Genomic DNA, 17,267 nt, shown 5'->3' with positions numbered 1-17,267 from the left:
GATGATTTACAGTGGGCCCTCCATATCTGTGGAATCCGCATCTGCGAATTCAACCAACCATGGATCAAAAATACTTACAAAAATAAAAAATAATACAACAATAAAAATGACACAAATTTAAAAATACATCATAACAATAATTTAAACAGCATTTACATTGTATTAGGCATCGTAAGTAATCTGGGGGATTTAAAGTACTATACAATACCCGTTTTTCATTCTCATTTACCATCTTAAGAGTGACAAAATTCATCAGATTACTTTTAGTTAATAGCAGCTATTTCCAAAAAAAAAAAAAAAGTCTTCAGAGAATAAGCTAAATAATAAAATAATTTTTCACCATTCTTAATCAAAACATAATAGAATCCATGAGAAATCTAGAGGTTTTTTTTTTCTACTCTAAAGAAATTTTGCTGTAGTAAGTAAATTACTAAATACATTCTTAGCTTAAAAAAAAAAAAGAAAAAGAAAAAATCACAATGAAATTGGTGCTTTTAAACTGTCATCTCTGGGGCAATAGCGAATGCCTCATTGATTGGAAAACAACATGAAAGTGACTGGACGGAGAAATAACATTGTGTAACAAGACTACCTCTATTTTAAGACTCATACCAAATCAATGTAGTTTTAATGGTTTTCCCAAAACTAAGACTGTAACAATTGTAAACCAGGTAGCATAAAAGGTTAATACCAGCTTGCAAAGCATAGTGGTTCCTGTGACTCAACACTTTGGGAGACCAAGACAGGAGGATCGCTTGAGCCCAGGAGCTGGAGACGAGCCTGGATAACATAGCAAGACTTCACCTTTACAAAAAAATCTTGTTTTAAATTAAGCAGGCATGGTGGTGCGCACCTGTAGTCCCAGTTACTTGGGAGGCTGAGGTGGGAGGATTGCTTGAGCCCAGGAGGCAGAGTTTGCAGTGAGCTGAGATTGCTCCGCTGCACTCCAACCTGGGCAAAAGAGACAGCCCCTGTCTCAAAACAAAAAACAAAAAATTAAGCTGGGCATGGTGACGTGCACCTGTGGGTCTAGCTACCTGGGAGGCAGAAGGATCGCCTGTGCCCAGGAGTTAAAAAACAAAAATGCAAATGATGCTAGAAAGTTTCTTTAAGGGTTAGAGAGCTAACCATTTAAGGTTCAAAAACTAATCTGGCTGCATGCACTTATCATTCAGTAAGAAGTCCCTGAGAACCTCTGGTATTCGATGGTCCTATAATACCAAGTACAGCAGAGAAACTTCAAAACTCCTTTTGGATCACAGAAGCAAAAAACTGTCCAAAGGACCATCAAAAAATCAGTACAAATAAAAGGTAGTCATTAGAGAAAAATAAGTTAAGAATACATGTAATTCCATGTTAAATTCTGTTGTAGACAATACCTGCCAACTACACACACTAAAGAAGTTTACATGAGAGGGCATAGCTTTATGGCAGAGGTAGTTACTGAGAATAGGAAAGGTGAAGAGAAACTACAGCACTAAAGCACTACAGACACACCTAAAATTTCCTAAAAGCTTTGTTCCTTGATCCTTCTCTATTTTGGTTCATAAAGTTTTCTTCCACTGGATTTAAAAATAGGCAGTTGGTCGTTGCCATGGCTAACTAATATGTTTTTTATATATATACCTCTTCTGTTTTGGTTTTCTTGGGACTCTCTTCTTTATGAGGTGAGGATGTCCTCTTGACTCCTACTATAGGAGTAGGTATTTTTGTTGCTGCATTTCCTGAAGTTGCTGCATTTCCTGAAGATCTAGGTGGTGGGTTTACCAGACGTGTTGAAGAAACAACTCTGGAGACCGTAGGCTTTGGTGGTGGAGAAATGGCTGGTTGTGTGGCAGTTTGAGGAATGCTTTCACTCGATGTACCTAAGCAGCAAATATATGAGTATATACAAATTAAAATAACCAAATCAGTATCAAGTTGTAAGTTTTTCTCTGAATTTGATTTCATGAATAACTTTACATGCAAAAAATAAACTGGCATTTAAAAAACTGAATTTCAACTACTTAACAAACCCGCTTTTCAAAATGAAGGCTAAACCAAATACAATGTAAGAATTCTCAAACCTGACAAACCCAATCTCCTTACCCCCTGAGCTTTCACTGGAATTTACTTGTGGCACAGAAACTTCAGTAGCCTGTATGTTGGTCACAGATGCTGCTGTTACAGCTGGAGCAGGACTGTTTCTGCTAAAAAAAAAAAATTAAAAATTGTCTCAAAATTTAAAACTAGAAAAATAAAAAAAAACAATAATCTATAACATGTACAGAAGTTATTTTGTAAAGTAGATGATTCTTTGGTTTTACTTCCTATACATACACTTCAGCAACTGACTTTATTGGATAAAGTATAACAACAGTAAATAGTACACAAACCTTCTAAAGCAGCACTGTCTAATGTTACTTCCTGAGATGACAGAATGCTCTATATCTGTGCTACTGGATATGGTAGCCACTATTAAAACATAGCTACTCTGCACTTAAAATATGACTAGTGAGAAACTATTTGATTTTAATTAAATTTAAATTGTCACATATGGTGGCTGGCTACTATATCGCCAGAGTGGTTCTAAAAGATCTATTCTTAGTTGATTTTGGCTAAGAGACTTAACTGAAGGATTTTTTCGAACGAAAATCCTTTAAAAAGTTATTAATAAGAGGCCAGGCATGGTGGCTCACGCCTGTAATCCTAGCACTCTGGGAGGCAAGGCGGAAGGATTGCTTGAGCTCAAGTTTGAAACTAGCCTGGACAATACAGTGAGCCCTCATCTCTACAAGAAAAAAAAAAAAAACAAAACCTATATTATTTAAAAAAAAAAAAAAGTTATGAATGAGAAAATGTTCTGAGAAACAGAAAACAGAAATAAACTTCTGTATACAAAGTATAAGAGTTTTATAAAACCCTAAAAGCCCATCCAGTGGCCCAGTTAAAGACCTTTAAGTAACAAGGGGATATTTCAATATTTTACCTTAAAAATAACTTATTTTAAACCCTCTTTACTCCCCCGAAGTTTCTCTCCCATTTTCTCTTTCTCATGCCAATCTCAAATGACCTTCCTACTTAACAACCAACCAAAAGCCACTAGCCAAGTATTACCCCAAATTCTAAGTATAAATATTAAACAGACACACCTATTTCTATAATTAACCCCTATTCTTTCCTATATAAAGAAATTATTCCTTATTATGTAAAAAAGCCCAATCTATGTTCTAAATCTCATTAACTCCTGTCATCTCAAGAAACTCAAATCATCACACTCCTTTACTCTCCCATCCAACTTTCCTGTCTCAAGTAAATCCTACACATTAGCATTTAAATAAATTCATGGTTTTATTATCTCCTAAAAGAAAAACAAAAGCAGAAAAGTCCCTTGGTTTCTCTCTCTGTCTCTACGTGTGTGTGTGTGTGTGTGTGTGTGTGTGTGCGCGTGTGCATGTGCGTGTGTGTGTGTCTGTCTGTCTGTCTCTCTCTCTCTCAGAGCTATCACCCACACTCTGAAACTGGTGAATGATGACACCATGAGGAGGTAGGCAACACTTGGAAGACTTGTTATTTTTGGTACCTACATGACATCCACATGGAACCACGGAGCAGTCAACTTATTAAAGCTATGGATATCATTGGTACATGAATGTAAATGTAGTCAACAGAGCAGGTGTTACCACTCAGGGACAATATCAAGAGGGGATAAACAGACAAAAGAATAATGAGAGAGCCCTCAAGGGCACAAATATTAAATGACTAAAAAGAAAAGGGTAGTTGGCCAGAGAACAACCACAGATGCAGGAGAAAGCCTCAAATGGCTAGCAAGGTGCCTAGGACATAATAAGCACTCACTGCTTGTTGAGCAAATATACAATCGTATTCTAAAAACCCAGAAGTTTTACTTACAGAAGTTACTCAGTATTACTTCAAGAAACTAAACTTCAAAACTAAATTTGTGAAATTATTTAGTACAGTTGTACACATTTTATATTCGTGCACAAACTCAAAGGACACAAAGACTTTTACAAATTCCAAAATTCTTATTAAAGTGTCAGCTTCTTCACTTAAAAAAAAAAAAACTTTTAAAATGATAACACTTACAGGACATATTCAGGCCTGAAGTCTTTGGATTATGCATGATTTGCCTAAAAACATATCATACACACGAAGTCCAAAAAAAGGAAAAAAACACATCCATGACACCTCAGCATTTTCTATTTCACACTCATCCAGGGAATCCTCCCCAACCTGCACTTCTGCCACTGGTTAAATTGTAATATAGGCCGGGCGTGGTGGCTCACGCCTGGAATCCCAGCACTTTGGGAGGCCAGGGCGGGCAGATCACCTGAGTTCAGGAATTCAAGACCAGCCTGGCTAACATGGTGAAACCCCATCTCCACAAAAATACAGTAATTAGCCGGGCATAATGGCAGGTGATGGTAATCCCAGCTACTCAGGAGGCTGAGGCAGGAGAATCGCTTGAACCTGGGAGGCGGAGGTTGCAGTGAGCTGAGATCGCACCATTGTACTCCAGCCTGGGTGACAGAGCGAGACTCTTTTAAAATTTTTTTCTTTTTTCTTTTTTTTTTTTTTTAAAGACAGGGTCTCACTCCGGTTGCCCAGGCTGGGGTGCAGCAGTGGGATCACAGCTCACTGTAGTCTCAACCTTGCAGGTTCAAGCAATCCTCCCACCTCAGCCTCCTGAGTGGCCAGGACTACAGGTGCACACCACCACACCTGACTAATTCTTTTACTTTTTTCTAGAGATGGGAGTCTCACTATGTTGCCCAGGCTGGTCTTGAACTCCTGGCCTCAAGTGATCCTACCACCTCAGCCTCCTAAAGTGTTGGGATTACAGGTGTGAGTCACTGCACCTGGCTGAAAATTTTTCACTGCTTCATACCCAGGGCAGTGACATGTGCCTGTAGTCTCAGCTACTCAGGAGGTTGAAGTAGGAGGATCGCTTAAATCCAGGAACTCACAGCCAGCCTAAACAACACAGCCAGACACCATTACTCAAAATAATAATAAATTTTTAAAATTTTAACTGCTGTAAATGTTAGATAGATATCTAGCTCTTCTAAAACAGGCTTCTCTAACTATCATAGATACATTCCCTGTTACAAAGGTATAAGCAGCTCCAGGACAGAAAGGTGGTTTTGTTCCTTTTGTCTGTTCTCATCAGCACACTATACAGTGCACTGTAGCAGTAGCTATCTAAATACACGAATTTGGAGGGGTTATGTGCTAACATTCATTCACATCTGACTGAAGACATTATCAGTCTCAAAAATAAAATGTTAAGTATGACAAGACAAAACCAAAAAGTGCTATCCCCAACCTAGGAATTAAATTGCTATTTAAAAAAAAATTAGTAGATGGAATGAAAATAACACTCTAAATAGATGACTTTAACAGCAAAAAGAGAATGTATCTGACTGATTTAGCAAACAGCCACTCCACTTCTGTTTCCCTCTTTTTCCTCACCCCTGAGAGCTGCCAGAACTGTTCAATGGACTGGTCTTCGTAGCACTAGTAGGTGAAGGCACAGACATGCTGTTATCACTGTCCATAGACAAGTCGAGGCTGCTGTCATTGAGAGCTGTCAATTTGACACCTTCTGTTGAATGCTGCAAACAATAAAACATTTTATCAAATATATCTTTATTTCATCCAGATGTTGAAACATGGAAACCTTTTACTTAACATATATGATTTTTACTGAAAAACACAAATCACTAAATCTACGAAAGTTAGATGTGCCATGCTGATTCTAAAAGGCAACGATTTGGGAGTCAAGTACTTTCTTCTAAGAAGGCCTCAACATTAAATATAGTTCTTATGTGGGAGAAAAAAGGAGAAAGAAATGCCGTATTAAATGTACATACTGACTGTAAGATACAACACAAATTAAAAACACTATAATATAAAAACACAAGAATCTCAAATCAGAGAACTCTAAAAATATAACTCTAAAAATATACACACAAGAAAAAAATGTCTCAACAATAAACATGGGACTACAATGTCTCTGGAAAGTGGGACTAGAAGTGATTTTGTTTACATACAGATTTCTAATTATCCTACAATAAATATAAAATTTTTTTAATTTCAAAAAGTGTAACTTATTGCCACTCCTTACTATTTGTCAATAAAAAGAGCCTCTCTCAAAAGCAAGAGACTTTAGTGCTCTAATTGCAATTTAGAATTTTTTAAATGGCATACTTAATACTGTAAATTATCCTGTGAAAAGAAAAGCAGAAATAACTTTCTGAAAACTAAACACAATATACAAATCTTAATGTTGGTCCTCCTTAAAAACCAAAGCACTCCAAAACAAATAATGCAGAAAACCCAAAAACTATGAATGGTTTCATGGAATTAAAGTTGTTTTCTAGTAACGGAGTTTAAATTTTTGCTATTTGGTGCTACTGTAATATTACATTCAGCTTCATTTTTTTTTCCAGAATGTTTAGCCTGTGTTCACTTACCTACAGAAACATTTTAATGAAAATAATTTATACTGTTGACAAAAATACATTCCTTATACATGTGCCTGCATTCTCTGCTTTCTAGTTCCCCAAATAACAAAATATTCTTATCTTCGATTTAGCACTAGACATATCACTTATGTACATGAATGAAAATTGATCAAATGGGGAAGATGAGATTTGGTAGAAAGGAGAGGAAGAGAGAGTAATGCCATTTGCTTATGAAGTCAGTTGTGAAATAAAAGTACCTAATATTATAAATGAGTATCTCTTCTATTCAACAATGCTACCAATCTTACTCTCCAATAGATATGAGGATTTATTCAGTAAGTAAATTATATTCAGTTCTACAGTTACCTGCCTACCTGCCTCACTAAGTGGCCAAACAGCTGTGAGTTAACAGGCCACTGTTGGGGATAAATTGGGAAAGTTTAACTGGTTGGTCTAAACACAAAACAGCATTAAGCTACTTTGCTTTGTTTGCTTCTATATCCAGATCAAGTTTGGTAGCAAGAGACCTCAAAGCCAAATAGTCATAAATATTCTATCATAATTTTTAATAAAAGATAAATAAAACAAAGAACATACTACAGAAAGAAACACACACACATACTTTGCAGTCAGACCTAGGTCCAATTCACAGCTCATACTACATAACCCAGGGCAAGGTTCTCAACCCCTCAGTTTCTGCTACTAAAAGACAACACCCATGGGTTGCTGGAATATTAAATATAAAAAGGACTGGTACAGTGCTTTGCAAAAAGCAGTTAATAAAAGGAAGCTATTTATAAGAGTCCAAACAAAACGTTCATAGATCTTGACTCCTAGACACTTGTTACTAAGCAAGAAAGTGCTATTTTACTAATGCAAACTTAGAAATAATCTAAATGATCTCAAATACAGGGTAGATTTAATCATACTGTAGCTATTATATAAAGAGATATTAAACAGCCACTAAAAATGTAATTTGGATAGATGGCCACGATATGTCAACACAAAAAAAGGCAGGTCACAAAATAGCAAGTTTCATCAAAAACCTTTTAAAAATATGTATCTAGTAACATGCACTGAACAGTCTGCGTATAAATAAACTAAAGTGTTAAAAGTAGGTTTGCTGTGAAATTACAGTTACTTCATCTGATAGAATTTTTGGACTAAAAAACAGATTTCCAATCTTTAATGATTCTCTTTATATTCTAGATGACTGTATTTAAAGAAATAATACCTTAAGAAATAATAAAACATCTTATATTCAAATTTACTTAAAATGTACACAAGATGGTTCCAAATATCGTCATGGAAAGAGTTTAAAAAGGTAATCTGAATATATGATTCTGAGAAATCCAATTATCTGTTATAAATAGCTGTTTATTAAATAGCTATTTGATTATGAATTAAATATTCATAAGAAATAGCCAAGTTCTAAAGAACATAATCTACTTTCACTTCTGAAAACATAAAACGTTTATATACTTTTTTTAAAAATTATTATTTTGTAAGAGACAGGGTCTCGTTCTGTCACTCAGACTGAAGTGCAATGGCACAATCATAAGTTCACTGTAGCCTTGAACTATTGGGCACACATGATCTTCCCACCTCAGCCTCTCAAGTAGCTAGGACTATAAGGCGCATGCCACCATTCTCAGCTAATTAAATATTTTTTTTTAGAGACGGAGTCTTGCTGTGTTGCCCAGGATGGTCTTCAACTCCCAGCCTCAAAGGATCCTCCTACCGCGGCCTCACAAGTCACTGGGATTACAAACATAAGCCACCATTCCCAGGTCCAAAATGTTTATATTTTTTGTATGTGATAAATTTACATTTAAGTACAATTGATTTAACTCATTAATAATACAACACTAAAGGACAATTAGAAAGCAAGTGTTTAACTTGATATTTTAGTTTTGTTTTCCTGAGGCTAATCTCTAGCTGAGATACTTTAATTTTAAAATAAAATGGCTTGATGGAAAATTTTACAATAAATATGTGGAAACATGCACTGAACAGTCTGTGTATAAATAGTACATTGAGAATGGTACATTTTTGTCAATTTTTATTTAGTTAACTGAATTTTTAGTAAACCATTAGGTTAAGAATAAAATTTTTGGCCGGGTGCTGTGGCTCACGCCTGTAATCCCAGCACTTTGGGAGGCCGAGGCAGGTGGATCACGAGGCCAGGAGATCGAGACCATCCTGGCTAACACGGTGAAACCCCGTCTCTACTAAAAATACAAAAAATTAGCTGGGTGTGGTGGCAGGCACCTGTAGTCCCAGCTACTCGGGAGGCTGAGGCAGGAGAATGGCGTGAACCCGGGAGGCGGAGCTTGCAGTGAGCCGAAATTGTGCCGCTGCGCTCCAGCCTGGGCGACAGAGTGAGACTCCGTCTCAAAAAAAAAAAAAAAAATTAAAATAACATCATGTTTAAACCTTAAAAACTGATTTTAGACCCCTTCCCATCTAGCTACCTATCTCCAAGTTGTGAATAACAATGATGGTGATAACAAAAGCCAGTATGAGCATTTATTATGTGCCAGGAGCTAGTCTAAACCACCATTTACATGTATTCATGTATTGGCTCATTTAATCCTCATGAAATACCTAATAAAATAGGTAAAAATATTGCCACAATTTTAGACATGAGACAAATCAAGAATAAGATGTTTGCCATGTAACTTGCTCAAATTTCACAGGTAGGAAACAGTAGAGCCTGAATTTGAACAAGGCAGTCCACTCCAGAGTCCTTGCCTTTAATTAACTTCAATGCTTTTGTATCATAATATATTCTGTTTTAAGAAACAAAATATTATAAAATTAAAGTCTTTTGTGTATTGATTTCATTCCTTTCCTCCCAACCCCAATCCCAGACAACTAGCCATTTTCCTGAATGCAGTGGTTGTCATTCTGTAACATATACTTTTATTTCATATTCTCTCCTAAATACATTGTTTTTTAAGTTTTTAAACTTGTAAACTTTATATGGAAGTATCAAGTGATACATACATACATGTGCTTTTTTTATTCAACATATTAGTATATGCAGTTGTAGTTGATTTATTTTCACTGCATACTGTGAAGTATTCCATTATAAGAATAAACCATCTATTTTTGAAATCACTTAAAGAAAAAATGTAATCTGTATCTGTCCACTAAAATTCCAATATGCTCACTGAAGTCCAAATAAGGAAAAAATGGCTCTAAGTTATTCAAAAGGAAGCACTAACACTAGAACAATGTAATGCAAAGTATTAACTCAGTGACCTCTGTTCATGACCTCCTTTACACTCAGCAACTTTTAGTTTTTAAATAATATACATGTTATATTTCTTACATGCACCAAAAAAAGCGATTTTCATTTTTTAAAAGTCTCACATAATTTACTTGACCCACATATTTCCTTACTAATTTAATTTAGTTTACTTTTTAAAGGAAAGAAAATTAAATACTGGTGTGGGATTTTTAAGTGAATAAGAATAAAAAGTCCTAAAAGAGAATATGGGTATATACAAAGTAAGGATATGAAGCATCACCACTAATCCTTCTAAAATCTAAAGCAACTGTGTGCAAGAAAACTGATTAGAGTCAGATTTCACATAATGAAACTGCTCCATGAAACAGATTTTTAAAAAGCTGTCATCTATTTCAAATATGACTTATTAACTGAGCCTAAATTCTGAAATAATGATAGTCCAGATGCATAAAACATTATGTTAGTAATGCTTTTGTAAGTACTTTCTAAATTTACCTTTTTCTTTTTCTGAAGCACATGATTAGGTAGTAGTTGATGGAGTTGCTTTCTTTTTACATGCATTGCAGCAATTTTCATATCCACCTCAAACATCTTGCTGTTTATTGCTTGCCTATAAACTATACAATTAGGAAATTGTTACAAGAAATAGAAACATTTTAATAAAGGCAGTTAAACTCACTCCAGAGAAACTATTCTAAGTAGGGATCCTTTTTCCATCAATACTGCATATCTGTAGATCGGTCAAGACCTATTCCTAATCTGACATAATTCATTGCCTGAGCAAACTCCTTTTACCACAAGATGAGCTGAATAAAAGCACAAAATGTATTAATTCTTCCAGTGTAGTAACTCTTCAAATAGCTCTTAAAGTAGTAACTCTAAAGAGTAACTCTTCAAGAAATGGCAGAAATGAGGGGAAAAGGGTTTCTTACACCCATACCCTTTTATGCTACCAGTACTATTGTTTAAAACTTTACACAAGTATGTAATACATGCTGTAAAATAAGTCAAACTTATTAAACTATACCTAAAGGTATCTTTACAAGAATCTGCAAGATAAAACTAAGTAATGACGTACTTTCTAATATAGTAATAATTTAAATAACAGAGGTCACAGGTGCAAAAAGAAAATGCTACAATTAAATAAATGCAAATTATTTAGATCCAGAGGGCCCCAAAAAGTAAAAAAGTCGGTCATACAAAACATATTTATGAAACACCTATACTTGATTCATATTGTTCTAGACACTGGAGATAAGCAGTAACAAAGACCAACGTAGCCTCAAAGGGTCTATATTACAGTAGGGAGAATAAACAGAAAAAAATAAAACATAAACTACAGTCCATGTCAGATGATGATAAGTATTACTGAGAAAAACCACGTAGGGAGTAGGATAGGAAGCTCAGCCTGGAAACTGAGTTGACATCTGACTGAAGATTTAAATGAACATGAGGATGTAAGCTGAGAGTACCTGGTGAAATAGCATTCCAGAGAGAGCAAACATCAAGAACAAAATGCCCTAACCAGGAGAAAATGCCTGGAACATTTGAGAAACAACAAAAATGCCAATGAAGAAGATGAAAAGTAGAAATCCATAATCCCTTATGTGCAACTCCAAAATCCCAAAAACTCTCAACACACAAGTTTTTCTAAGATAGGAAACAAAATTCATCTAGTAACAAACCCTGTTCTGAACTATTTGTGGCTGTGGCTATTTGGTCTTTATCTTTTGCTCCATGTGAGTAACAATGGTTCCCTGCAGAAATGATACTGTCTTTCAGTACCAAATGCTGCTCCAGGCCTCACTGGGCATATTACTTATTAACTTTATTACCTTTCTGGCTCCAAAACTTACAGATAAAGGATTGTGAACTTATAATAGGAGGTAAGGTCACAGACATAATGAAAAGAGCAGATCAGGCAAAGGCTTGCAAACTACAGTAAGGACTTGGACTTTTATTCTGAGTGAGACAAATACTCAAAGGTTTTAAGCAGGCAAGAAATGATCTGGCTTAAAAATATCATCTGGACACTAGGTAAGAACAGCTGAAGGGGGCAAGGGCAAAAGAGAAAGTTTTGGCAATGACAGTGATCCAACAGCACTATAGTGGCTAGGACTTAGGGTGAAAGCAGTGGGAACAGTACTAAGTAGCAGAAACCTCAATGTATTCTGAAAGAAGAGGCAAAAAGATTTTATAATGGATTAACATCAAGTGTGGAAAAAACAGGAGTCAAAGACTGATTCCAAGGTCTCTAGGTGGAACAACCAAAATAACTTTAAAAGAAACTGGTAGGGGTTGGGAGTGCACATTTGTGTGCTGAATATGTGAAACCTATTTTCTTTTAAAATCCCATAAAGTATTGGATTAAAGTGTTTCAATATACAGGACAACTAAATATTTCCTTCCCAAAATACCTAAAACATCCTTGAAAATCTTGATGGTTCATTAGTGTAATCTTTGATAAACATCTTAACTTGAATGCAATGTACAGAACAAATTCCTAATCCAGGTAGGTATCCGTGACTTATTAGTTCATAAATAAGTTAACATCAGAATTTTTACTTCAGGAAAAAATACTTCTGTGGTGTTCAGCAGGTGGAGTATCACCCTACATACAACATTCTAAAAATCTGTAGAGGTATTTTTGTTGTTGTATTGATTAAAAGGTATTATGGCTAGAAACACTATATTTCTTTCAATGTGGACAGTTCTACCCAACACAGAATTATACCATGTCCTTCCTACATTCCTAAAGACAAAAAACCTACTTAGCAATTATTTAAACAAGAATTCACTTCAATTTTACATTTAAAAAATGGAGTATTTAAAATAAAAAACGAGAAAAAACAAACAAAAAATAGAGTATTTTAATTTGAAATTTCCAGGAATACAACTACCACCAAGCATATCCAAATCAGATCACTTTTTATTTGCAACTTTCACTTTTACCAGGTCACCAATGCTAATGCTGCTGGTGATAGGTGAATCCCTACAGACAACACTTGTATCAGTCAGAATTTATAGATGTCACACTGCTTGCGATTCTACATAAAGTGCAATCACTTGACTCTTACCTTCTAGTGTTACTGTATCTGAGCACTGACATATTGAAATACATATCCTTTTCCTTTTATTTCTCCTTTATATCACAGTTAGTGTACGATACTGACTTTTTAACAAACTGGCACTAATTTTTTCCTCTCCTGTAATTAGGTAAAACATTTCTTAATTTTAAGCCTGTATGTTCTCAAGGGAAAACTCCTCATAGGGAATAAAAATGCCACTTACTACATTTGTTTTAAATGGGGAAAGAAGGACAGTGTCTGCGAGAGAAAAGGATTAGTCCTTAAAGAAGAAATGCAGTTGTCCCTGTGCGTAGTATTCGCCATTCCCATTAAAAGTCGTGCAGCTACATATAGACTCATTCTCTCAACTACATCCACCATTTGGTCTTTGGTTAAAATGAACTACCTTTCATCTTAGGGTACAGGTCAATCTGAAATCTACATATAATCAGCCTATTTCCCACCTATGCATTAACATTTGAATCCCCATAGTTGGAAAATTTCTCCAGGTCATCACAAGTTCTGCTTCATCAATTTCTCAGATTCAAGATGATGAAGGCAGTTAGACACAGATTCAGTCTAGACAACCATATATTCAAGTTGTTTCCCATTTCTTAAGAAATTATGCACAAGTCAAGTTTGGAATGGTTCTACTTAACTTTAAGGTCGCCACAATAGAGAAAAATCATGTATATACAGGTTGAGTATCCCTAATCCAAAAATCTGAAATTGAAACTGCTACAAAATGCAAAAATTTGTGAGTGCCAACATGACACTTAAAGGAAATGCTCACTGAAGTATTTCAAATTTCATATTTCCAGACTACTGAAGCTCAACTGGTAAGTGTAATGTAAATATTCCAAAATCTGAAAAAATCCTAAACACTTCTGGTCCCAAGCATTGTGGATAAGGAATACTCACTCTGCATTAGACTAATACAAAACCATTATTCTGATGATAGTTCAATATTCGCAAGTAACTTCAACAATTATTGTAAATATCACTATGGTATGCATCAAGACAATTTGAAATATGCAAGAACTGAAGTGTTTTGATTATCCAAGTAAAGACATACCTGTATCTGTGAAAGACTGAATATCATAGGTGAGATCAACACTGAGGTTTTCAGAGTTTTCTGTTTTTTTAAACACTAACCCAATCACCCACATCGTGCGAAATTCTTCCCTGCAAAGAAGAGCATTACCATAGTTTATCTGGATTTCATGAAAATGTAGCTATCAATGTGGCTGACAATCAGAGACATGGAAAAACTTGTAATACAAATGTATGAGCAAACTAAAAGTTCTAAGCCCAAGCTCCATGAAAATGCAAAGTCCTCACCCACACCTATCCTCTATATTCCAATTACAACATAAACAGAGATCCAGGAGAAATATACTCTTACTAACCGTACATTGATAGTCAATGCCCTTAATGATGATTCTAAGGAACCAAAGCCACTGAAATCAAAGAAAAATTAAACTAATGAAAGAAAAAGAATAATCTTTTTAGAAAAATCTGGGGAAAAAAGGATTTTTCTAAATACAGAAATTTAACTAGAACTTAATAGATATTTCTTAAACTTCAAAAATTCAATTTAAAAGGCCACAAGAACAGAAGCATAATAACAGGAGTAATTAGTGATTTAGCTACTTTTGAACATTTAACAGTGTATCTACTGAATGGAACATCAAACGGTCTTATAATAATAAAGATTAGAATTACCACAAAATGTAAAAAACTCTTATATAATTACAAAATAAAAAATACCTACATAATCAATAAGAATACTGTATAACACAAATTTAATGATCCTTTCACTTATTTGTTTTAATGTTGCTTTATTTTTTAAAATAAGCTCATTACTAGTACTCTCCAACTCTCCAATGCAACAAAGTATAGTCTAGTCTCACATGAACAGCAAACAATCAAATCAGCAACTAACCTATTTAAATAAAAGACCCCTAAAAAGCTAAACTGACTCTGCTTTTTCTTACGTTATCTTCTCAACAGTCCAGAATCAAGCATAAATCAGATTTTTATAAGTTCATAACAAAAAATTAAGATAAAAAGCAAAGACTGATGTATGGTATACCAGCTATTCTGACAACTACTGTACAAAACAGGAGAAGAAAATATTAAGAAGGAACGGTAAAGACAGTATTAAAGGAGAACTGTAGAATGTGAACTCTAGCTAACAGGCACCTCATCATTGGAAGAATATTATCAGAAAAAAAAAAATGTGTGCTGATTTTTCTCACGAAACAGTCTTTCTCTTCAATGTTTCCGATCAGGAAAAACTAAATTATAAGTTCTAAATTGTCTATAAGCCATATGCAGTCAACAGAATAGTTATACTAGTTATAAAAAATCCCTATAAAAGCTTCTGTGAATAAAAATTGGAAATGGGAAGAAGAAATTAAATTAGAAAAGGGCTTACTTGTCGGGATTTTCTTTGGGTGCTGGAAATGACTGGGGATTCACATGAGCCAGTGTAATAAATTCATTCTTCTCCAAGCTTCCAACCAGGATTCGGATTTTTGATTCCACCAAGCCCACCCTGAACAAATGTCACTTAGTATTAACAAGAAGTTTTGGTTAACTTAAAAATAAATAAATAAAATGCACATACCAGGGCATTTCAACTGGCTGAACTCCCACAGATAAAACCAGAAGCCTTATGTTCTACCCAAAATTGCCAAACAACGGGGAAAAAAGAGCCAAGAAACATTTCATTCACACCAGCAAGGTTACAAAAGTTATCCGCACAAAAATTTTAAGAAAAACAAGCTATAAGTGCACTTTAAGTACACAATTAAGAAATGATGCATGGGTCTCTATAAAGCAAATAAAAAAATAAGTTGCATATGGATCCCCTGATTTCTATACTTCCACTACACACAGTAAAGCTCCATTTGTGAACAAATCAAACCAAACTAGAAGTTTTAAGGACTTCCTCCCATCTCCTACTGTGTTCAGTGGCTATGTGATTCATTTTGAAGTTTGCTTTTTCTGTAAAGTCTATTCTTATACTCACCATTCCAGGCGCTGTTTTTCTGTTGGTGCACTTGCTAGAAGTACAATATAATGCCTTTGAAGATAAAGACAACATGCTATTTATTTCATTTACATGCTTTGTGCTGGATATTAAACCATAAAGTAATAAACTTCCTTACAGTTATAGATCCACATCAATTTAGCAAGGGGGACTACAATCTCAATATGCACATAAAATCATATAAGCTAAATTCCACGTTTCTAACTACTAGTGAGTTTAATTCTTCTGAAAAAGGCAGTGACTTTATGAATAATTACCAAAAAGCAGCTTAATTCAAGAAGCGTAAATAAGCATTAATAATTTTGCTCAATGACACCGATTCAGTGCTCTGCCTATAAAATTAAAGAGCTGTTCACTAAAATATAATCTACTTGTAACAAAAACGTTTCAATGGAATCAAAACACCATTGCTTTAGACACAAAAACTTATCACGAAATACACATACTACAACAGTAACTTCAAAAACAGTATCAAACACATCATGCTTTTAAATTCAAATTAAATAGTAGTGAAAATTAAACTGAATACTGCAGTTAGGTCCTGTGATTTTCTTCCCAATTAACAGTATACATTTTTATAATCAAAAAAGAAAAAAAAATCATTAACATGACAGCAACAAAGAAATCTGATTTTTATCCAAAACTCAATCCCATTCATATTAGACAAAAGCCAAGTTTTCACTTCAGAAAACAGCATCATGATCAAATAAATACTGAAGTCTTTTTAAAACAAACTATTTACAACTGAAATGTAACTACTATGATTCAGTTTCCTAAGACTAAAAAAGTTCAATCCAATATACTCTTCTACAGTACCCATTTTAGAAGTGCTGGGGGCCAAATTTCACACCAGAATCTCTACCCCAAAAAGCAAACTGACATCATCTAGTACTGACACTAGTTTCAAAAGTAGCAGTATAACCAAAATTTTAAAATTATTCTACTCTTTGAAAAGTCTAAAACCTTCCTAATACTTTCTAACACATTTTATAAGTGTAGTTTCTAACCAAGAGCAAAAATCTGACCCAGACCCAGAGAAAAACTACCAAACCTATTTTTAAAAAATGTATTTGAAAAATGGTTTCAGCCGGGCGCAGTGGCTCACGCCTGTAATCCCAGCACTTTGCGAGGCCGAAGCAGGTGGATCACAATGTCAGGAGATGAGACCATCCTGGCTAACACAGTGAAACTCTGTCTCTACTAAAAATACAAAAAATTTTGCCGGGCATGGTGGTAAGTGCCTATAGTCCCAGCTATTCAGGAGGCTGAGGCAGGAGAATGGCGTGAACCTGGGAGGCGGAGCTCGCAGTGAGCCGAGATCGCGCCACTGCACTCCAGCCTGGGCAACAGAGCTGAGACTGTCTCAAAAAAAAAAAAGAAAAATGGTTCCAATTCTTCACAGCTATGTAATCCTAGGC

The 17,267-nt window shown here is 35.0% G+C and overlaps 1 protein-coding gene across 6 annotated transcripts in view; it reads right to left on the bottom strand.

Moving 5' to 3' along the window:
- Window positions 1-17,267, bottom strand: part of PAPOLA (poly(A) polymerase alpha) — a 64,844-nt gene that overhangs the window by 9,040 nt on the left and 38,537 nt on the right. For 3 of the 6 annotated variants that reach the window (XM_024231395.3, XM_054530495.2, XM_024231397.3), the window contains exons 13-19: window positions 15,829-15,882; window positions 15,232-15,351; window positions 13,867-13,976; window positions 10,219-10,340; window positions 5,473-5,615; window positions 2,089-2,189; window positions 1,627-1,865 (exon numbers count right to left, since the gene is read on the bottom strand). In XM_024231395.3, the coding sequence (XP_024087163.1) occupies window positions 1,627-1,865; window positions 2,089-2,189; window positions 5,473-5,615; window positions 10,219-10,340; window positions 13,867-13,976; window positions 15,232-15,351; window positions 15,829-15,882 (889 nt within the window). The remainder of the gene's footprint in view (window positions 1-1,626; window positions 1,866-2,088; window positions 2,190-5,472; window positions 5,616-10,218; window positions 10,341-13,866; window positions 13,977-15,231; window positions 15,352-15,828; window positions 15,883-17,267) is intronic. The other 3 variants (XM_054530494.2, XM_054530496.2, XM_054530497.2) reach the window with 1 other exon arrangement.

Source organism: Pongo abelii, chromosome 15 (assembly GCF_028885655.2).
Source record: "Pongo abelii isolate AG06213 chromosome 15, NHGRI_mPonAbe1-v2.0_pri, whole genome shotgun sequence".
NCBI lineage: Eukaryota > Metazoa > Chordata > Mammalia > Primates > Hominidae > Pongo > Pongo abelii.
This window is presented reverse-complemented; position numbering and strand designations above follow the sequence as displayed.